Raw genomic sequence first — 24,174 nt, 5'->3', positions numbered from 1 at the left:
AGAATCAGCAGAGTAATGACCCTTTTCTAGCCAAACAAATCCATTTTTAGCTTGTGACATTCGTTGAACTACCAGTTTAAAGACTGAAACTTATACGGCATGGTGACACCTAACTTGCATTGGACTGGTTAGGGTAGATTTTCAACGTTGAATAATGACCCGACTACGACCGGAGTGGTGATAAATATTGGCCTTAAATCAATTCAATGAAGTAATATCATAGGATTGACTACCTCTTATATTGAATACCACCTTTGATCAGTTTGCAATGGGGTTCAACGATAAAAAGTCATTAATTAACGGACATGATCAATTTTTAACAGCAGAAATTGATATAAAAAACAACGTTGAAAAATGACCACTGGGGTCAATAAAAAACGCAGTTAAGAATCAATATTACACTGACGCGTGTTGGCAATATTTCTTTGATATTCTTGATATTTGAGTAAGAGAATTGTATTGAAGGTATCGGAATTAAACTAATAATTAAGGGAAACACACGTGGGAGTTAATATTGTTATGTACGATGAGAGAGAAATTTCGAGAGACATTTGTTTCAATTGCTAATTCTATAGCAAATGAACGACGTCTTTAATTACACACATAAAAAACATTAAAAACAGGTATTTACTACAAAATTGTATCGAAATGTAACTAAATAATCAAATCAAGAAGATTATATCATGCTATATTAACGCAATCCCAATATGTTGTCTGGTTGATGTTTTGTGGCTGTAGATTTCTTCTGGTTTTTGTTTGTTTTGTTTTGTTTTTGTGTGTGTTCGTTGGGGGGGGGGGGACAAAATATTGCAAAGTAAAAGCAGTTGTGAGCTAACATCATTATGAAATACGGCTAAAATAATATATTTCTATAAAGCATAAAATTATTTCCTTTGAGTAATCATGAACCTACAATTGTATAGATTATAGCTTTACAGATGAGAGTCACAACTCTGTGTGTATGCTGGATATATTTCAAATATGTTGAAAACACGCGTCCGAACTGGATTAAAACTAAAGAAGAAGTGAGAAATGCGCCAAAATAAACAAGGGCGGACAATTGAACATTCGGCAATGAGAAAGAGTTCTCTCTCTGAATAATTATTAAATTCTTCAAAATTTGTAAATTTATTACAAGCTTATTGTATCTGTTCACTTCAGTTGTGCTTGGATTTGTTTCCAATGAAATTGGAACCTGCCGCCAAAAATGGAATCAATTTAGAACGGCCGTAGCATGAAAACTCGAAGTTATTGATGTAAGGGACACGTTTATAGTTAACATGACAGGAATCAAACAATTTTAACCAGTAAATGTAATACAAATACATTCTTGATTTTAATTTTGAGAAAAGCAACGCTTTTCATGAACACCATCGTGTTGATATTCAATCGTTTCTTACTGACATGACTTGTCTGTGCGGCTGATTGGTTTCTAAAACAACAACATATCTGCCAAATTATGTACGAAGTGATAAGTGTTTTTGGTAGAAATATGATAAACAACATAAACGGAAAAGAAACGCATACGTATAAAGACAATAGTGATTGATTGATGCTGGGCATTTTTCTGCAAACAAACAACACAAACAAGTTTAAGCCGCCAGTAGACTTGCGTTCAAATGAACTCGGGTTTCACTGGCCGGATGCATGCGTGGTCCGTTTGTGGAATTTGTAATGTGGTGTTAAAGCCCACATGAAATGTGTTTGTTTTTATTTTTAGTAGTTTTACAAAGTAAAAAACAGGACGAAATGTCCTGGCAATGACTGTATTACTCCATTAATTCCTTACCGGTGAACAACTGCAGATTTAAATTATGTTTTCCCCACACACGAGATATATTAAGCTTTTTACTTATGAAAACACTTTTTACCTGACTACGGCAATTCATAATGCATTTCATAAGATGAAATACCATGAAAATCACTGTATTTATTTCTGTATACCTAAACATTGAATAGTTTCAAATCTTTATAAAAGAAAAAATATAGTTTGGAAAGGACAGTTAAGCATTGCGTTAGTTTCCAAAGTCTATCATTCTACCAAATGTGAAGGTCTATATGAAAACATGATAATATGCCTAAGGTAACACTTAGCAAATATTGAGTGGAATATTGCTTAAATGGCCAATAAGATGACAAGATGACACCAATAAGGCTCACGTCTTATCAACAATCTTGCTAAAGTGTTTGTAATTATGATCATTTTGCCTTAAAATATATACTAATCAAAATTTGATAAGGATCACTTGATTAGTTATTTGTAAAAACTTAACCAAATAAGCATGCTTATTTAATTTCAAAGCATTAGTTTTATCCCTTCGTAGGCCTCTAGAATGTTCGATGATTTTGATTTTATTGCTGCCAGCGCGTGCACGGCCGGCACGGAAAACTGCATACCCACGAAATAAGGCGTTTTGGCATACATGTAACAACTTAAACATGTGGTCATCTCTTGTTTTTCGCTTCGTGTATTCGATTTTTACTCGGACCATCTACCACATTGTGTTCAAAATGCCAAACAGAAGATGTTTAACTCCTGATAAAATGCATGTTGGCATTGGAATGCTGGAGGCAGGGTTGTCTCAGAGGACTGTAGCAGAACACCCGAATGTGTCACAAAGTGTAGTTTGCAGGATGTGGAATCGTTATCGAACGAATGGAAATGCTCAACATGGACATGGTGCTGGTCGTGCAAAGGCTACATCTGACGTTCAGGATCGTTACATTGCGGTTTTAGCCAGACGTAACCGCTTTGGTAACGCCACTTCGTTACGTAATGACTTCCAGAACGCCACAAACGTAAGAGTTTCAACGCAAACCATCAGAAATCGTTTGCATAGTGCTGGCTTGAAGGCACGACGACCGGCAATTCCCATCCCATTGACCCGATACCACATCCAGGAGCGTTTGGACTGGGCACGTCAACATGTTGGATGGACGTTAAACGAATGGACCACAGTGCTTTTGACAGACGATTCAAAGTTTTGTTTTGACTTTACAGATCAACGTTCCAGAGTGTGGAGGGGACGTAATGAACGTTCTGCTCCAGTTTCTGTCGCCGAACATGACCGTTCTGGCAATGGCTCAGTTATGGTATGGACCTGAATCAGCATGCACGGGAACACAGTCTTACACGTAATTGAAAACGGTACGTTGACGGCTGTTCGTTATTGTAACGAGATCCTGGACGTTTATGTTCGACCGTATGTAGGTGCTGATTTCATTTTCATGGATGAGTATGCGCGCCCACACAGAGCAAACATCACAAACCAATTTCTGGAAAATGCTACCATCGAGATAATGGACTGGCCGGCTCGTTCCCCCGATATCACCCGATCGAGCATGCCTGGGACATGCTTCAGAAAGCTGTTTCTGCTAGTCCGGTCCAGCCAACAACGGTTCCTCAGCTCAGAACAGCGCTTCAGGAGGAATGGGCCAGACTACCTCAGCAACATCTCCGGAGGTTTATCAGCAACATGCGGAGGCAATGTCAAGCTGTTATTGACGCTCGGGGACATCACACACGCTACTAACATTGGTTTAAGAAAAGTTCAAAGATATTCTGTTGACTTTCCAAATTTGTTGACAACCTGATGTACGCCTGCTTTTGACCCCTATCATGTTTAGGAGTCCGTTACGCTTGAACGGAATTGGTTTGGTACTGATATCCAATGACATTTGAAACCTGAAACAATGCCATTTGATAACATTTAGGGTTGATGTATCGTTTTCTTGAAATACGTATGTACTTTATATTAAAATAAAACATGATCCCTATCAAATTTTATGTAGTATATGGAGTAGTATATTAATTTCAAAACAAAAAAAAATGAAATTTTCTAACGTTGAGTATTCATTAAGTAAATATAAAATTAAAATTTAGGATTACTTGTTGTAGGGTTGACGGCTGGCAGGCTTTTAACTACTTCTTAGAACACCCAAGCACTATAACACACAATAAATAACACGTTTACAGAAGAAATCAATGTTTACTTGCTTTAAACTTGGTATATTATAAGCCATTTAATGTTACTCTTTTGTCTGAATAGGAAAAGAAAGTGTTATATGTTTCAAAGGGACTCCCTGAGGTTATATTTTGTCATGTTTTAAATCGAGTGTAATATTGAATCAATGCGTATGGTAAATCTTGAATATTGCACAAATGTTATTTTTATAAAATGTTCAAATTGGTGATATATTATTTAAAATGGCCAAATATGTTTCATTTTGCTCAATTGTTGATAAAGCTAATGAAAATTTTATTATGAACTTGAACTTCGGTTCAAATTCGTATTTCACAATTGCTGTTTGTTTAAATAAAGAAATATAACGACTAATTTGGAAACAAAAATGAAGAAAAAAAATGATTTAGTTTTATTTTATTTACACAAGTAACTTTCTGCTTAGTTCAACAAATACACATAACGAATTTCCATCCATACACTTTCAAGTTTATTTGGTACAAAAGGGATGAAAAACGTGTTCAAGTTAACTATCACTTATCCAAATTAGTTCTCACAATTTCACCACATGCATTATAGGCAAGTAGCGTGCACATTAAATCACTAAATATATCTTGATTAATATACACATAAGTCTAGACTCAGACTCAGAAAAACACTTCTATCAAATTACATAGAAACGTCTTTATTCCATTCGTTATACAAATAAAAGTAACTATGAATAATTGTACAATTATGAATAGTAATAAAATTAAAAAATTTCATCATCTAAACTCAACTTAAATTATAATGAAATGAAGATTGGCAGTTTTGCCACTTGAGTCTGATCTCAGACGTAAGATTGATCGTACACATGGTCACAGATATCACAGAAAACGGCATAATTTTTGTGTACATGTGTACTTTTGCAGTAAAATATTGTCCGAATTTGTCAGTTAAACGAGTAAAGAGTTCTATATTATACACTTATAGTGACTTCCACGAGAGCTCTGTCATCAAAATGGCGACCTACACGTGCATCAATTTACAACAAAATATGCTTAACAGTTTTATGTCTGACAAAGGATTAGCATCATTATATTTCTTAATTAATTAACTACGACATTCTGAAAATGCCAAGGAAATGATCCCCTTTACATCTATCAGGACACGTGCGTATTTATACGGACAAATGTAATGTGTTATTAAATTTTTCTTGCTTCGATTTAGTTAGAAAACCTAGCTTTGCATTTTCACTTTTTAACACGAATTACTTCTTTTTGGGGTCAACTGATTATTTTACACTTTTCTCTCATCGGGACTTTTTCGCCTTGATCCAACAATTGTCCTGTTTCATCATCATCGACGTTATTCCCATTCTCTTCCGCCTGCTTATCTTCCTCTTCAATCAAATTGGAGACGTCATGTTCCGAAATCCTCCTATATATTTCCCTCAGGTTTGCCACCCTTCTTTCACTCGTGTTGTTGCGTGTCTCAAACGCATTTCTTGCTTCACGAACAAGGAAAGCGGTCTCTTCTTTTCCTGTCTGTTCAACTAGACGTTTGAATACTCCATCCGGCTTTGTCACCAGCAAGTATGGGGCATCAAATTCTACGATCTTGCCATCTTCTAATACCTAGAATGAGAACAACACAATAATTATGTTTACACCAGAGCAATTGACACAGGCGTTTGACGTCAGTTACAAAAGTCGAGGTTAATTCTTGTCAGAACATGCATTACTAGTGAAAAACTTAAGGTTGACACTAATATTTGCATAACATCGCCTCTAAAAGCTTTAAAATCCTTGATAAGATTACTACATTGATTTTTGCCTGTCATCGCCTCTAAACACTTTAAAGCAATCCTTGATAAGATTACTACCTTAATATTTGCATAGTATTGCCTCTAAACACTTCGAAACGATCCTTGATGAGATTACTACATTAATATTCACTTAGCATTACCCCTTAAAGAGTTACATAGGTACTATGCAAGTATTATATAGGTTTGATTGCAATCGCTATGCATAAATTTGATTTTACGAAAGTTTTCAATGTTTCCACTATTATATTTGTTTCTTTTTGTTTACCGGTTATCAATCAGCATGTCACTTAATTGATACTGTATAATAATTTTCAAAGTGTCTTACTAATAAAACTTTGAAATTTAAAATGTACTTCACAAGAGCACTGGAAGGGGAAGTTTTCTCAGTCCAGAATGACTCTTACTGAACAAATGTTATAGTCAGAGTCATGGGCCTTGGTATACAGACATGTATGCGTATTGTTAAAATCAAAATGTCTAGTTAGAATATCTGACTGTTTGAACGTACTTTTAGTTATGGACATGGTAAAATATTATACACGCATTGCGCTGCTAATAACTAAAACAAATCTTCGAAATACATATGAGGAACAAAGCCTTGGTAAATGATAATACACGCATACATGAACAATTCATACCAGAAGCCTATCGGAGTCCATTATTGTGCGAAGGCGGTGGGCGATGGTAAGGACGGTACAGTCCATGAACTTATCCCGGATAGTCCGCTGGATCAGCGCATCTGTCCTGTGGAACGTATAGGTAAGATATTATTTACGATGCAATTACTCCTAACAGTTTTTAAAGCGACGATAATATAAACAGTTTTTAAATATGCTGACATAGAAGAATTGCAATTGAAGAATTTTAGATATCATTATAAAAAATTAGAATTACCGTTCCCGGTCGATAATAGGTACTTATCATCGATAAAGTTCAAAACAATAATCGAGCCCGCGGCCCTTTGATCCAGGGTCCGATACGTCCGGCTCATGAAAATGCTATTAAATAGTAAACACCAAACTCTTTTTCACACATGTACGTTAAATATCAAACCTGAGATCAACATTTGCCGTAGCCTCGTCAATCATGAGAATCTTGTTGTTTCGGAGAATTGCGCGTGCGAGGCAGATGAGCTGACGCTGACCCACGGAGAAATTGACCCCGCCCTCCGACACCTCCGCGTCCAGGCTCTTGGGTAGCTCTTCAATAGCAGGCTTAAGCTGGACCTGTAGAACAAAATGCAAATCTCCTTTGTCCGAGATTCGATATTATTGTTCAGATTTTGGTGTTTTCTCACCGTTTTGTAACGGTGCCAGAGCCCATTCATTTGTGAGAATAACACATGAACATTGATAAACCCAGACCTTAAAACAGTGTCTTCTGTATCTTTTAGACATCTGATATACAACATTTCTTAAACAAATTCATGGAGGACAATGATGTAAACTATAATATTTTCGGATTTATCAAACTTTGCAATCAATCGTATCAGACTTATGGTGACATCAAATGGCCGTTCATTCATATCATACACAAGTAATGCATAATGTATTTCTATTAATGTTGAGTTATAGAGATTTTTGACACTGACTTCTCCTAATGCCTCCCACAGTGCATCGTCGCTATGGTTACGGAAGGGGTCAAGGTTCCTTCTCACGGATCCTGTGAATAACACTGGGTCCTGCAATATAAATTGGGTTTATACTCACAGGGGATGGATGTTACTAGCATTTGTGATCTGTTTTTGACCCGATTGAATAGTTTGACATTGAATCCATGCGACAGTTTATATAAGTCCTGTGTAGAAGCACATGAGACTAGACATTGCAAAGTTTTAGCGCTATATTTTATATAATAGACTACTGTGTTGTTTTCGTATTGTTAATTTGTAATTGCTTCAATTAATTATATATATATTTTTGTGTTCAGGATATTTCACAAGGTCTAACTCTTGAAGCGCAATAATGATATAAATGTCATATAAAACCATTATTTTAAGCTAAGTATGCAGATCAAAACATGATTAAATCGAAATTATGAGCAAAAATAATATAGTTAGCTGTATGTGTATACATCTATGTTATTGGATCTCATACCTGTGGAATAATGGAGATATTTTTGCGTAGCTCATGCAGTCCAATCTCTAGAACATTAACGTCGTCTATAGTGATTTGCCCCGTCGGTTCAACCAAACGGAAAAACATCTCGATAAGAGAACTTTTTCCTGATCCTGTTCGCCCGACAATTCCAATCTAAAAAATATGTTAATCTCAGTTTAGCCAAAGTTAGATGTAATAGTTCAGACGTAACTGACCAGGTTTAATCAGCTTAATGTTCGTCACTTAAAATAATTGTTTGCGATAACTTTCAATAATAACACAATGGAATGGTTTTGGGTTAGTTACATTTACCGTTGTCCGACTCATCATGATTATACAACATACTTTTTCCCTTAAAAGTAAGAAATACCTTTTCTCGTGCCTTGATGGCAAAGGAGAGGTTTTTCAGCACTGTTGGTGCCTCTGGATAATATTTGAGACAGGCCTTCTTTACTGAAATTTCACCGTTTTGCGGCCAGGATGGATGCGGCTTGTGGTCGTCGGAGCTATCAAGTGCGGCCTCTGAAGGCAGCATCGTATAATCAAGCACCCTCTCCACTGAGATCATCTGTGAGCCAAAAAAGAACAATCTATTATGTAATTGAAAAATAAACACTTAAGCATATTTGTGATAGAAAAAATGATATGAAAAAATCAAAGTTGTTCACGGAAAAAAGTGTTTTGATCTATATGGTAAACTATGTGATTGAGCCATTATCTAGTGGATAAGTCAAAATATATTCTGCAAAAATCTGTACAAACAAATCTGAATGTTTGGTTCATTTAGCCATTGTCCTCAAATTTCATTATACAAAAGCTATAAAGGCACTATACTTACAACATATACTTATTTATATATATATATTTATATAATATATTTAAAGCAAACATAAGCTTGCATAAAAAAACATGTTTTCAGAAATGTTCAATACAAATAAATAACTTAATTTCATTATAATTATCATTTATATTTGTTAAAATATTTTAAACTCTTTCTTTTCTCTGAAACTCTACCTATTCAAATGATATAAAAATTCTCAGACGTTCCATGATGGTTCTACCATTTGGTCCAAAGTGAGTCCCAAATCCATAGTCATTTGACATGGTTACCTGGTTTTCGACCTCTGCACTTTGCTTGACTCCCCACTGGAACATGCTCATCAAGGTCATGGCATACGTCATAGACAGGCCAACCAGACCGGCATTCAGGGCTAAAATATAACCAACATTTACTTTGATTTCAGCAACAGTGACAGGGGTGCAGCTAATTACGATCTTAACCACACATTACAGAATCAATGGACTTTGTCCTCTACCCTCAAACGTTTCACCAATTTCAGACAAAAGGTATCTCTCACTTTTGCAGCTGATGATTCGAAAACTGAAATAAAACATAACCTATCAAAATAACTATAACTCTTGTTACGAAGTTATACAATTTCTATAGTATTTTTTGCTTTATATTTTTAATCAAGATATTAAAATTACACATTGATATGCATTAGCAGTGTTTAAATTTTAAATGTATGCATGCTTATACACAAAACGAGGCGTGACTGAGATCGTCAGGAAAACATCATATCATAATATTCATTTAATTATGTGTTTCCTTTGAGTATATACATATTTAAAAGCATAAATAAACATCAGTGCGTTACTACTAGGTACTACTATGCTGACACAGTAAAACGACAGTGATGTTTCAATACGATGTGCTGTATTTTCAATGTTGGGATTGAACAATTAATTTGATGAGCATACATCAAATTAAAATATGAGGGGTGAAACAATTAGCAATCAGGAAAGTGGTGAAAGAATTATAAATTCTAGCCAACTATCGTACGATACGTAAGAAAACGATTAATATACTCACAGTCAGCAGACAGTACACAAGAGAAAGAAACAGCAGTTACAAACAAGGCACACAGCCAGTCTAAACGGGTAGCGAGCCAGCGTGACGATGTGAGACATAGAAACCATGACTCGGTATGCATGTCCTGGTGCGCGTCAAATTCCTCAATGAATTTTTCCTGGACTCCAAACGCCCGAATAGTGTGTAAGCCTTGAAGACTGGCACTCAGGTGGGTGAATACTGGACTACGTGCTGTAAATAAATAATTAATGGAATGGTTGCGAAACGCTTCTGGTACGACTACGTGTTACTTCTGGAATGTGTTTTGTTTGCTACGTTATCCTCGTATGTGTAAAATGTTAAAGATTAAATTAAAATGAACAAAGGCACAAGAAAAGTGATCAGACTGAAATTCATAGGGATACAAGTAAAGCTTAAAATAAAAACTACTTTTACATACAAGTACATGCGCATGTACAATGAATGTTTCACGGCCTCTCTATAATTGCTTCCTTTGACTTACATTCTTATTTGCGTTCTTAAAAAAGGGAGGCTCCAGATAGAGATGTGAGCAAAAGCTCCAACACGGCAGATTAGAGGATACTATATCTTAACACCTGTTTACAGTTTACAGGGACATGATTTTTTCAGCAAAAGTGATGGGTTTTGCTACACATACACTACATAATTATGCAAATCGTTATCAGTAACATAGATGTAATCTTAAATTATCGGGTGTTTTTTTTGTTATGACCACCTCGTATAAACTTCTTAGATTCTTTCTTGTCAAGTCTAACACTGATGCTCTTTGAAACCCTTTGAAACTCGACACCTTTCTGTACGGATTTAAGACACAATCTTAATTTTAATACATGTTTACAGCATATTTTGATCAAAAACACTTTAACTGAAAATATAAATATTTAAAATATGCATGTCATGCAAAACATAATATGTTTATTTATGCAAATAAAATACATGTTTAATCAGATAGGTTCAACACACTGAATATCATTTGATGAGTAGTATGGTCATGGTCGTGATTATAATTAGCGACCAAACAGCACAAAAAAGCAATTATTGTCAAGATGATCTCGACTAGGTCAATGCTTGACAATCCCAATGCTATGGCCTACCTGCAGCTTTTTGTTCGATTAACACACAAGCTAAAGCAGAAGAGTTGCAATATTTTTTTAAAGATTATTTTTTTTTTAAATATTAACATAACTATATAATTGTAACAACCACAATTAAATCAGGTGTTTTTTTTGCATATAATGAAATGACGTTTCTACTAGCAAAAAAGTTTGCTGGCATTACAAAATCAATGTTATGCAAAAAAACACATTTTAGTGGCATAATAATCATTAAAATATACAAAAAAGTATTTACTTCAAGTGACCAAACATAACGAGAAGAATCAAGCAAGGCAGGTCAGCCGTTCTCATCATTCCTAAACCCTATATTTTGTAAAACGTTTGCTGAAATTGTGCGAAAAAATACTGTTTAAACTAAAGAGTAGAATGCTCTCTTAACACTAAAAAGGTAACAGTTTGTCAAGCCTAAACTAAAACTTTCACTAACTTGTTCCCTCTAGCCGTTTTATATGCCTTGACGTGCGTATGTAGTATCTCCGTATAACAACTGACAGCATAGTCAACGGGCCTACTATCAAAAACACCCACGGGTTAACGACTCCCGCCACGCCCACACTTCCCAGAATAAGAAGGGCACACTGAAGATAGACAAATAAATTATAAATTATGTTATTATTATTCATGAAATAACATTGTAAAAAAAAAAAATGTGATGTCTTATATGAATTTTATTGTCAATTGTTCGCATCATATAGCGATGTGTTTTATGCATTTATCACTATATATCATGTACATTATTATTTTTGATATAAATAGATGCATGGTCACATGAAATTATTCAAGGCTCGATTTAAAATTTGAAATTATTTTCAATAAGCTCGGTATTGAAATACCACTTATGTAAAACCCATCAATATCAATACGAAAAAAACATTTATGCTCTTCATCATTCTTATACCTAGAACAAAGTATTAAGAAATAAAACTATCACCATGATAATACACCATGACATAGATTAAATTTGATTCCAAATTATTATGATAAGGTTTGAACCCATGCATAAAGAAGTTGACTTTTCTCCTCACCAAGGTAAAAACTAGAAAGCTACGACTCTGATGTCTTGGCTGTCGTGGCGCTAATTATTTGCTATTAAAGGTAACCGTGATATTAACCTTTGAAATACTGACCTCGAAATACACAGGGGTCATCTACTAACCATGAATAATGGGTTAACCAAGTTTGATGATTTTACAAGTCAATAAAAGGTTATTGATTGGAAACAAACGTGTTAAATGGACAGCACCCTCTGTCTGTAATGCTACGCAGTTGAAACGAAAAGCATGAAATAATTAAAGTTTCTAAATGTTCCCAGATACGAAAAAAAGGAAAATGCTGATATACCTGTGTAAAATCAAAGAACGTGATTGGAAGAATGTCGTCCATATTGCCAATATCCTTTGAAAATCGGTTCAAAATACGACCTGAGAAATACAGACAAAATATTACGATTACGTGTTACGGTCTGGTATATAAATAAACAGGCAAAAGTGTGTTGGGAAAATGAAAATGATTTACGAAGTGTACTAATAGCACCGGCACAAAAAAATAACAAATTGCCAAAAGCGGATTGGCACATGAAGAGCATTTTGTTACATTTCGAAAAGCGCCGCCGAGCGAACGGCAACGCTAGTTTGTTTGTGTTCAGACGAAAGGAGGGCATATCTCAAAAACCATTACAATTAGTGATAAAGGCTTTGTTGTGCATTTGCGTAATTCCTCTGGTGTACCAAGTTTCATTTTAATATGTTGAATAGTTCGTAAGTCATGACCAAGGTTAAAATAGTGGAAAGCGACGTTGCCTACAACATAAAAGCTATGACTATTCTTAAAGAAGCGAAGAGCAAATGCAAAAAAAAATGCAAATGAATTAATTTTTTGCATTCACTATCTTAGACAAGCATATAAATCGTGTTACACACCAACAGGGTTGTTGTCAAAAAATTGCATGTGAGATCGAAGTATGCTGTTAAACATTGTTTTGTGTAGGGTTTGCGAGGCATCAACTGCAACCTTGAAAAACATAAGAGCCCGCAGAATGCCAAACAGAAACACTGCCCCTAAAATTCCACCGAAGACTGCAATGTTAAAGTTGGTGTCCATGGTCGGAATGGTAACGTTGGTGGCATTGTAGCCCTCGGCAACCAGACTGGCATGCTTTTCAATGGCCGCGTAGAGAGCTTCTTCCAGATTTGACCTGTAATTGTTTTGTTTTTCTCTAGGTAAACTGTGTTATCTAAAAGTACATGTGATCAAATATTGTAAATATCATAACTTTAGCCTTCATGTTTCACACTTTCTCCGTTAAGCCCTGAAGTATAGAGTCCATACAATATATTAAGGCATTAACACATTTCAGCATATAAGTTTGTTCATCAATTATGTTAAGGCAGTTGAAAGATCAGTGGAATTGTAAAAGTATTACTTGTAAGACCCGCCATTGTCTGCATGAGACACAATGGTCCATGTTCACAATATGTTTTTTAATAAGTTCGCAAAGTTTCTACATTTTATTTACAAGCAACACAATGGTGGAGTTTTAAAACCATATTTCAGCAAATGTCCGACTTCATAGCTTGGAAGTCCGAACCAGACTTTCAGGCTACGGGCAGACGGCCCAAAGCACATCATTTTGCTTACGTTATATACACGTGACCTCACCTGGCTAGCTTCGTAGCTCAGGTATTTTCCCAATATGTGCTCACGTGAATATGCAAGACCGCATTGTGTTACACGAACATCGTAGCCAACCAGTAATTTAAAAACAATTACCGGTGTAGCAACCTAAGTATCCTATATGTATTTACAAGTGTATCATCACTAGTATATCAAACTAAATTACCATTGAAGTAACCTTTTGTATCTGATACATATTTAGCAGTGTGGCAACCCTACATTATTATACTCAATTACTAGAGTAGCCACTTTAGTATCTGAAAAACAACTAATCAGTGAAGAGACACAAGTACCTCAATAACACTTATCAGTGAACCTCCCTAGTATCTCAAAAACACTTACCAGTGAAGCCTCCATAGTATCTCAAAAACAATTACCAGTGAAGCCTCCCTAGTATCTCAACAACACTAACCAGTGTAGCCACCCTAGTATCTCAACAACATTTACCAGTGTAGCCATTCTAGTATCTAATAAACACCATAGTTAGTACTGCAATATAATTCGAATATAAGACAAATGGTGCGAAACAACGTGGAACTAGAGCTGTCATTGGAAGTAACGAATGTCGCTGAAGTAGTACTCAAGTGTGATTAAATCGTCATTTAGAATACGGGGGGAAATAGCAATGAAACCAATGGATTAAGAAAGGAATGTTTCTGAACAAGAGGAATATATTAAAACACTAATTACCCCACATTGATGAATAGAAACATCTCATGATACCCATGCATGGTCACTGTAATATGACACGGGTCGTGCACGCGACACGTCGTTTCGATATGTCAAACAAATGTGGCAAGTTATTTTAAAACATGTCTATACAAAAGAAAGCCGGACACGAACACATATACTCTTTGTCCTTATATGCAGCATTCCATAGTAAACAAACACTAAAGGTGACCTTGACCTTCGAGATAGGGACACGGGTCGTGCACGCGACATGTCGTCTTGGTATCTTGAACAATGTTTTTTTTTTAAATATGTCCATACAAGAGAAAGTTACAGTCCGGACACGAGAAATTGAGTTGGACGCAAGGACGGACGGACGATGTGATTTCAATATGCCGACCTTAAAGTGCATAACACATGAAACTCTTTACAAATACTCACCGGTATCGGCTCCGAGTATTTCATCAATACTAGTGTGGCCATTCAGTTTCTCACAAACACCAATGTATTCATCCGGTATCGCATGAATACTTACCAATTGGACAGCCACCAGTCAAAGATAATGAACGACCCCTGTGCAGCCAAACATAGGAAAACTAGCAGTAGAAACTTGAGGAGACCCGCCCCTGCCTTAAAATATGCGATATAAACATTGAAGCCAACTGTTCCTTCATGCCTCTCTTCCTCTTTTAGCAGTTGACCTTCTTTATCCTAAAAATCCAAAAGAGATAGTTTAGTTTATACCGGTTTCGATATTGTCGATTTTTAATGATATTATTTTTTTGTTTTGGCCAATTCGCTAGGTAAAGAAATAAGGACACTATTATAATTGTATCAACATACATGAGTAAATAAATATTTCGATTTCATGACCTAATTGATTCGTGAACTATCACGATTATTTATCATTTAGAAATGATTAACATTTTACAGTGTATTTTTATAAATGTTATATATGAGCTGATATGAATCACTCTCTAGAATATTTCCAAAGCAGACCAATATTGATGTCTTTGTTTGAGAGGCCAACGCGACTATGCTCCTGGAAAAGATTAAACCAACGACCTCTTAGATGAGAGGCGGACCTCTTGACCATAAGATAAAATCTCACCGTCACAATTGTTTGTCTTTGATATAAATAAGGGATAACTATATTACATTAAAATGAAACCATCTATTATCTAAAATGACAACTCGAATTGTGATGTGCATCTGGTTGTATTATCTTACTCTGCAGGCAAGCAGTGCATCGCATTGCTACAATTGCTAGCTAAATAGCTAAAAAGTACCTGACATACCTAGTTACAGATATACCCAAACTTACATCACGTTTAGCCCCAATGGAATCCAGCGAGTCCCTGATAGACTCATGCAGAGAATGTCCGGAGCAGGCGCCTTCATTCATTAGATCATGTGGCGTGGACTGTGGATCATCCGATTTATCTCCCTTATGTTTTAACAGGGAGGAAAAGTCTATCCCTGAGTTGGACAGTTCGTGAAAAGTGCCTTTACCTATCATCTCTCCCTGAAGTGGCAAAATTTATTATCATCTATTTTTCAGTTTAAGGACAGCGTGTACAGATTGTAGCAGGAACTAATTGACTTTGTTGACATTAAAGAATTGTGTGTTATCATATGAGTTGATTTCATTTGTTTTACCTCTTCAATAATAACTATTTGATCCGCCTCTTTAACGAATTGAAGTTGATGTGTGACTAGAATTCTTGGTTTCTTCTTTAGATATCCCTGGACTACTCTGATAAAGCAAAACATTTATGAAATGTCGAGTAAAACGAGATTCAGTTGTGTCTCATATATTATGCATAAGCATTTGATATACCATTTTAGCAGTAAGTTGAATGGCAGATATAATTAAATCCAATATATGTTATAACTTTTGTTATAGTTATTAAATACAGATAAAAATATTCATTTAAAAGAAAAGGTATGACTAAGAGATCATAAGCGGCTTTTTAGTAGATTTATATTACTAAAATCAACAAGGACAGTTGTTTTACCATCTTATTTTTTAGTTGTTTAATAACCCATTGGCATGTACGGCATGTTTAGATATACTGAATTAGTTTGAAAACTACAATGGCATTGAATGTAAATGATATTCATAAGTGACGTACATAATTTGCTAAATTGAAATAATATAAAATTCAAGTAATAAACTACCTTTGAAATATATGCCTGCCCACTGCGGTATCAACAGCGCTGAGCGGATCATCTAGAAGGTACACATCCGCGTCCATGTACAGAGCCCTTGCCAGGCTAAGCCTGGCCTTTTGACCCCCACTCAGGCTGACCCCTCGGTCACCTATCAGGGTCAGATCACGGTTGGGCATATTTTTTATTTCCTTAGAATAAAACAGAAGGTTACATTCCGAGCTTAAATTTGTATATTGCATAAAATGATCCTTTATTACACACACACATACATTCGATCACACACGCAAGGGCACACACACACACACACACGCACGCACGCACGCGCGCGCGCGCGCACACGCACAGACACACACACACTATCTTTGACACTTTCAGTTATTATTTTACAGATAATCATGACGAACAATGTTTCGTTTAATTCAATCAAGTTTAAGCATGTATTAACTTGGCTTTATGAAATTGGATGTTTGCCTAAAATATGTCCCAGAAGTTGAGTTCAGTTCTTCATTCTTGAGATACCATGAGAAGGTATACATGGCCAGGTGCTCAACTTTATAATCAATAATTCAATAAATGAGATTATATTCTATGCTATAATTCGCTAGATGAAAATATCCCGCAATGTTACCATTGGTGCAACTAATTACTTAGGCATGCTGTATGTTTCATAATGGATTATTCAAAAGGCAAATGAATTAGTTTGTATGTATCTTGGTATGATATTAACTTTTTGCAAGAATTTCCTCTTAAACATAGGTTTTAGTTTCCTAAAATAATATATTGAAAACTACAAGGACAAGCCCACTAATCAGAATCGAGACACAACACAGACAGACCACACAGGCATAAACGAAATCTGAACCAATATATTTTAATTATGGAGGCAACACCATGGAACAGTCTGCGAAATAGGAGCTCACTTGGGTTAAAGGCTCGTTTCAATAATAGAATGAGCTCTTGAGTCAAGCTTTCAAATATATACCCTGCTTAAAGGCACAAGGGAATGGCTCAAACGACCCTGAACGAGCAAAACAAACGTGCAAACACCCAAACATACCACACAATCATCAAAATTGCTTTATCGGTAAATACCACCATGAATTTGTCAATGAATCTCGATTTCACTGGATTACGAGTCTATTGGGCTTTAAACTTTTTATATTTTCATAATACACATGTTACTATAAATAGTAACATTTTACTAAAGAAATTCGTTCCCGCAATAATGCTGATCGTTTTCGCCTGTGAGATTATCCCGGCACTTGAGGGCGGCGATTGTGGCATAATTGCCCATGGAAAAGGAGCTCGTGCACAACGACGTCATTTAACAAAAATAAAAATGGCCGACGAATACCTATTCATGAGTGTAGTAGGCAAACAATTTACACAAGGAAAGTTTTAACGAGATTTAAACGGAGCTATCGGTGCAAGGAAAGTGAAACTAGTTTTACCATTTACGACTCCTTCCGTGTTTATGCAACGAATACTACCTGGAACCGTACCTTATGTTTACATTCGGTAAAGGTTAAAAAGCAGTGTGACAAGGCAACGTTTTGTTGACACGTTTTGTTTTACTTTTTATCCGCTCAGAAATAATAATTATTTCATCGAACTGGCTAGGGTCATTCAAGCCGAGATTTTCATAGAACTGCTTCTAAGCTTAATCGACCCTAGCTTTTCTCAACTATTGAAATTATACATCAAAATCAGCGGATGTAAAACAGGAATTATTTGAAGAATGGAAATATTGCCGTCTTATTCCGAAAACGCATGAGGAAAGGTTTGCTATTTTAATTCCCAGTCACTCGTTATTTTTGCAGCTAATGCCATTCAAAACCAATTTGGGATGTCTCATTTATAAAAATCAGAATTCATGTTAATCAAATCCTTTATTATTCCATGATATAATGTTCAAACCCTGGGCAATTATTCTTCCCACTGGGGCAATTATCAACCAAAAGCCATGGCCAACCATGTATTATTCTATTAATAACATCTCACAAGTTTAAAACAAATGTAGCCAACAAGAAAATGCAAGAGATAGCAATTACCTCATCGAGAGCACAAGCCTCAAGAATGCGCTCAAACTTTTCTATCTCGTACTTGTTCCCTAACGTTATATTTTGCCTCAGGGTAGCAGAGAACACCCAGGGAAGCTGAGATGCATAAGCTACTCGCCCTATCACAGATACATCGCCATGGGAAATTGAGAGCTCCCTCAATACAGCCATCAGCAGTGAAGACTGAAAATTCACATATTTAAATTTATAAGGTAACATTACACAAACAGTATTAAATAATAAATGTCTTATTCAGCTACTGTGTCTTTTATTACACAACACTGCGTCCTATGACAGCCATCAAGTTTCCATATGAACTACTCTGGCAATATATAAACTGCTGAATATATTACTTGCCCTAAAATAAAATGACGTTTGACTGCAGCAACTTTAAAGTGAAATTAGTTTGACAACCATAAGCTTTCTATCTCAAACCGGGCCAGTATGACCGCCAACAGCCTGTCCCTTAAGCAACTTGACGTTGTAAATTGATATTTTGACAGCAATTGCAATTCGCTTTCCCATTGCTAACCTTTCCTGCTCCAATCGGGCCTATGACAGCCAGTAACTTGCCAGCTTCAACTTTGGCAGACACATTCTTTAAGGTTGGTTGTTCCAGCTCCTGCAAATAAACACACTTGAAAATAAGTATAATTTGTCATATAGAAATATTGTCTTTTTGCAATTTATCTTCAGATTTCTTAGTTTTTGCTTCTCGACTTGTCCTTGTACATGTAGTTGTTTTAATGTGACTTATACTGCCAATATAAATATTTTTTATGCCCCGGAGGAGGGCATATTAAAATCGCACCGTCCGACCGTCCGTCCGTGTGTCCGGCTCAATAACTCGTGTCCGGGCTGTAACTTTCCCTTGTATGGACAGATTTTAAAATAACTTGCCACATGTGTTCCACATACCAAGACGACGTGTCGCGTGCAAGACCCGTGTCCCTACCTCTAAGGTCAAGGTCACACTTAGGTGCTGCTTATAAGGACATAGAGTATAGGTTGTCGTGTCCGGGCTGTAACTTTCTCTTGTTTGTTTTTATTTTATCTGACAATGACCATAACTTTGTCCAAAGGAGGTCTTAAAATGTTGTCTTCAACATTGTGCATGTTTGTATGTGTACAGAAAGCAGGCACGACATATTTAATAAAAGTTTAGAATAACATTGTAACATAAGTCTTTACTTAGTATCCTGCAATACAAAGCACGAAGACTATTTTAACATTTAAGATTTAGGTCATGATTTTAATGCTAAGGTCAGTAAATATTTAACTTACTTGGTTCCATTTAGCGGACACGTTGTCAATGATAACCTTGCATTCAGCAGGCATTACATTTTGTTCATTACTTCCTGAACAGCGTGTACAAGGGAGCTCATTAAGTAATAAAAAATTCTGAAATTGGATGATTATTGTGCTTAGATTTATGGTTAACAAAAACAGATGCCTAAAATGAACGTTCGTAAATAATGTATCATTTTTCAGTTTTAATGTGAATTTATATTAAATGTGAGAGTGCTAAGTCTACCTTCAAACACTAGTGCAACGATAATAAACAAGAGTATCGCTGGATGCAATGGATGCTCCCCATACGCCATTTTCTATGGAAAGGCTGACATTGTTATACAATGTGCTGGTAGAATGGACAATTTGTAGCTTTATTAACTACAATTTGGAAAATGTTTTAACGTGGAAAGATATCGGCAGGTTTAAGAATTTCGTTTTAAAGTAAATTTCAAGCAATGTAAGAAAAAAGCAGCAATTAAAATTCACAAATGCCAGTAGGAACCTGGCCTTTATATGGATCTTTTAACATTTTATAATGCCATCGTCATCGATCTGTTTTCAGACAAGTCATCAAGTTGCATTTGAAACCCTTTAGAACATTCCAAGATATGGCCCGAAAAAGCAACCGAAAAGGAAAAAATTCAGGTTCAGGGGAGATAACTAAATAAGAACGCAGGGTATAATTACTATTCTTAGGAACTACACGTCCTGTCATTGCCATCTATGCACATACTTAGTTTCATTTACAAAGACATGGCCCGGACAAGCACCCATTATGGAAAAATATTAAGTTAAGGGGAGATAACTAAATAAATATGAAGAATATGATAATGATTCTTGGGTACTGCACTTCCTCTTATTTATATTTATCTACATTTCGAGTAGTCTATTCATTTTCTTGCAACTTTTAAGCAAAACGTTTCTATCTACTTATAATTGTATCTTTTTTTTAAATACCTGTTTTAAAATATTACCATGGTCAATCTGGGCTCCTTGACTATTAATATGTTGATTTAAAACTCAATACAAAACTGCAGGTCATGACCAACCTCCACACTAAGTTTAAGGGCGGTATATATAAGCATTATCTTTATACAGATCGGACTACGTTTTTGTGTTCATCATGACTGTGGCCTTGATCTGCTGACATCGGTATCAATATAGGTCCATCTCCAGGTATTGTCCAACCTCCCTAACAAGTTCTAGGGCCTTAGGCCTAAGCAAAGTCTAGTTATCAGTCCGACGAGATTTTTGTCCAAGGTCACCATATCCGTTGACTTAGTGACCTTAATATCAAAGAGGTCATGTTATCAACCGCCATACCAAGATTGAGGATTTTATGCCCATGCATACTCTAGTTAGCAATCGGACAAGCGTTTTTGTTCAATGTTATCACGATGGTGACATTTGACCTACTTACCCCAAAATCAAAAGGAGTCGGCTGACCATCATCAACCTCTCTACAAAGTTTGAAAACCTACGATATAAGCGCCGCCTAGTTGTCAATTTGTCAACATTTCGGAATTACGGATCGAAATGTACAAAACAATGTGGGATGGGGGCATGGTAATTTTCATAAACCAAATTAATTCAAAGGCAACGGAACATAACATACCGCTTATAACACTCTGATACACTCACATATATTCTGTTTACAGTTACGCGAACCTCCTGCATGCCCTCGATGGTCAGGTTGATAACTCCCATCATCACTTGAGCAAGAACGAACAACAATGGAACGACTACATACATCACACTGGCTCGAAGCGAACCTGGTCCCTGAACCAGAGCAGTCGTAACAATAACTACGAAGTACATTAGACGAGGACCTACAACCCAGTTACAAGTTGATATAGCCGACAGGATCCTTTTCTTCCAGATCATGACGATCTCTTCTCTGCAATATAAACAATAAATGAAAATAATTACAGCTTAAAACTCTATGATCAGTATTGTTACGCTAAAATAATAGCAAACCAAGCCGATAAAGTTAATTGCTAGTCCATTTTGTGGCAGTACCTATCTTTACATCTGCGTATTTTCATTGAGAAATGTGTATCATAATGCATGTGAATATCTTGAACAATGTTCATTTTTTGCAGAATACCAACGGCCATTTAAACTATGGCGAAGACGATTATAATACCCTCTCATCATCAAATAAGCTATGTTTAAAATCACACCAGTTCTCTGATATATCACGTTTGTTATGCTCTTAACTAAGCTAATGGGCATCGACAACTTGTTCGTGGTCTACAAACTGAGCCAGGTGCAAATTAGGGTATGTCGGGAAACCGGAAACAATTTTAAAAAAATCGTAATGCTTTCGTGAATTTTTATGATATGTGTTACGACGAACAATTCATAGTAATAAGGCTAACATGAGTTTATACATTTCCTCTACATAATAAATTCATATTTAAAATCAAATGAATTCGGTTAATCTTTAAGATACAAGTTTAAATCTTACCGTCTAACTTTCTTCACGAGATCACCAAACGGTTTTTCCCAGCAATACATCTTTATGACCCGCATGCCGGCTATGATTTCATTCATTAATCTAACACGTTCATCAGTACGTCTAGCTGTTTTTTGGCTGTTATAACAAATCATAAACAAGAGCGCCGCAGAGCGAACACCAACGCAAGTTTTTTTGTTTGTTTTTTCTGTCGATCAAGGGCCATAACACAATAATCATTAATGCCAGAGTTATGGCCCTTGTTTTACGTCTATATTGGCTCTGGCAACTTGTGTATCTAGTTCCATTCAAATATCTTGAAGGGTTTTTACATAATTGCAAAGGTTCAAGTGTTTGCACTAAACACAAACCACCAGCTAAAATGTTATAATATTCAAACCAAATTTACAGATCTTTTATATTTTACTTTAAAGTTAGCTCTGACAGGAATGTTCATGGATGGAAGCATTTGCAGTTTTACCATCATAGAATGGTTTAGAAGTTTACTTTTTTTTTCCCTTTTCGAAGTAGATCGCAATAACTCAGGAATGACAGAAACAGCTTATTAATAAACTGTCCAAGATATTATACCATTTGCAACATTTTATCTTACTTTAATAAGGATTCGATAATGTTTGCGTTAAATTTTGACAATTGAAGAGCCATATATATCTTAGGAGAGACTGCATCAATCTTGCTGAGTAGCAAACTCGAGGACACATCATTGATATATAAATTATTATAAACAAATTCGGTAGACAATGAGAATAACTATTCAAGTTCGAGAGATAAAATGTGTTTGGCCATTTTCACTCAAAATCAAAGCACAGTATTAAACATCCAGGTTGCATTAACATGCACCTTATTGACTAAATTATATACCATGTATTTTTACATGTGTATTTACAATTTGCTAATAACATTTGATTATATTCATGAGTCATATCATTGTGGAAACTGATGATTAAAATATGCGGTCAAGTTACCTGAACTTTGAAATCAACTTTCCCATCCAACCTTGGACAGGAACCAGCAACAACAGGACAACAAAGCCAGCAAGTGTGGATAGGCCAAATTCTCTCCACACTATTACTAGTATAGCTATTGCTTGCAGTGGACCAACCCACAAGTAGTGTAGATACATCAAACCCTGAAAAACACATGTGACACTGGGCCCAGCTCCATGAACAGTTCTGCTAATACAGCCATTCTTTCCAGGGGAATAATCATTACATGAATGCGTAGAAATATCACAGCCTGCAATAATCGTGTGGCACTTTGCCAAGGTATTTCCATTGTATTGCAAAAAAAGATAAGGGAACACCTTTCAGAAAGTGTTGGAATATCAAAGCCTGAAATAAGCATGTGGCTCTGACACCAATCAATCCACAGGAAGTGTAGGAATAGTAGAGCCTAAAATAGTCATGTCTCCACAGTATTGCTAGTACAGCTATTGCTTCAAGGGGACCAACCCACAAGAAGTGTAGGAATATCAGAGCCTGAAATAAACACGTGGCTCTGACACCAATCAATCCACAGGAAGTGTAGGAATAGTAGAGCCTAAAATAGTCATGTCTCCACAGTATTGCTAGTACAGCTATTGCTTCAAGGGGACCAACCCACAAGAAGTGTAGGAATATCAGAGCCTGAAATAAGCATGTGGCTCTGACACCAATCAATCCACAGGAAGTGTAGGAATAGTAGAGCCTAAAATAGTCATGTCTCCACAGTATTGCTAGTACAGCTATTGCTTCAAGGGGACCAACCCACAAGAAGTGTAGGAATATCAGAGCCTGAAATAAACACGTGGCACTGACACCAGCTCTCTTGATAGTATTGCTTATACAGCTATTGGTTCCAAGGGGACCAATCCACAGGACGTGTAGGAATATCACAACCGGATATATAAATGTGACACTGTGACCAGCTATCTTAGATACAAGATACAAGATAAAAGAATCTTTATTTA

At 36.0% G+C, this 24,174-nt stretch overlaps 1 protein-coding gene across 1 annotated transcript in view; it reads right to left on the bottom strand.

Annotated features, from left to right (window-relative positions):
* Positions 1 to 5,227: 5,227 nt before the first annotated feature.
* Positions 5,228 to 24,174, bottom strand: part of LOC128215144 (ATP-binding cassette sub-family C member 4-like) — a 36,381-nt gene continuing 17,434 nt past the window's right edge. Inside the window, exons 6-26 of the mRNA XM_052921863.1 lie at positions 23,192 to 23,355; positions 22,218 to 22,343; positions 21,389 to 21,644; positions 19,739 to 19,855; positions 18,987 to 19,076; positions 18,446 to 18,637; positions 16,401 to 16,582; positions 15,879 to 15,975; positions 15,544 to 15,744; positions 14,755 to 14,930; positions 12,797 to 13,071; positions 12,219 to 12,298; positions 11,305 to 11,455; positions 9,742 to 9,972; positions 8,979 to 9,079; positions 8,239 to 8,436; positions 7,866 to 8,021; positions 7,361 to 7,450; positions 6,823 to 6,995; positions 6,408 to 6,513; positions 5,228 to 5,578 (exon numbers count right to left, since the gene is read on the bottom strand). Coding sequence (XP_052777823.1) covers positions 5,228 to 5,578; positions 6,408 to 6,513; positions 6,823 to 6,995; positions 7,361 to 7,450; positions 7,866 to 8,021; positions 8,239 to 8,436; positions 8,979 to 9,079; positions 9,742 to 9,972; positions 11,305 to 11,455; positions 12,219 to 12,298; positions 12,797 to 13,071; positions 14,755 to 14,930; positions 15,544 to 15,744; positions 15,879 to 15,975; positions 16,401 to 16,582; positions 18,446 to 18,637; positions 18,987 to 19,076; positions 19,739 to 19,855; positions 21,389 to 21,644; positions 22,218 to 22,343; positions 23,192 to 23,355 — 3,513 coding nt within the window. The remainder of the gene's footprint in view (positions 5,579 to 6,407; positions 6,514 to 6,822; positions 6,996 to 7,360; positions 7,451 to 7,865; positions 8,022 to 8,238; positions 8,437 to 8,978; positions 9,080 to 9,741; positions 9,973 to 11,304; positions 11,456 to 12,218; positions 12,299 to 12,796; positions 13,072 to 14,754; positions 14,931 to 15,543; positions 15,745 to 15,878; positions 15,976 to 16,400; positions 16,583 to 18,445; positions 18,638 to 18,986; positions 19,077 to 19,738; positions 19,856 to 21,388; positions 21,645 to 22,217; positions 22,344 to 23,191; positions 23,356 to 24,174) is intronic.

Source organism: Mya arenaria, chromosome 13 (genome assembly GCF_026914265.1).
Source record: "Mya arenaria isolate MELC-2E11 chromosome 13, ASM2691426v1".
NCBI classification, from domain to species: Eukaryota; Metazoa; Mollusca; class Bivalvia; order Myida; family Myidae; genus Mya; species Mya arenaria.
The sequence above is the reverse complement of the archived record's forward strand: the minus strand, read 5'-3'. Positions and strand labels throughout refer to the sequence as shown.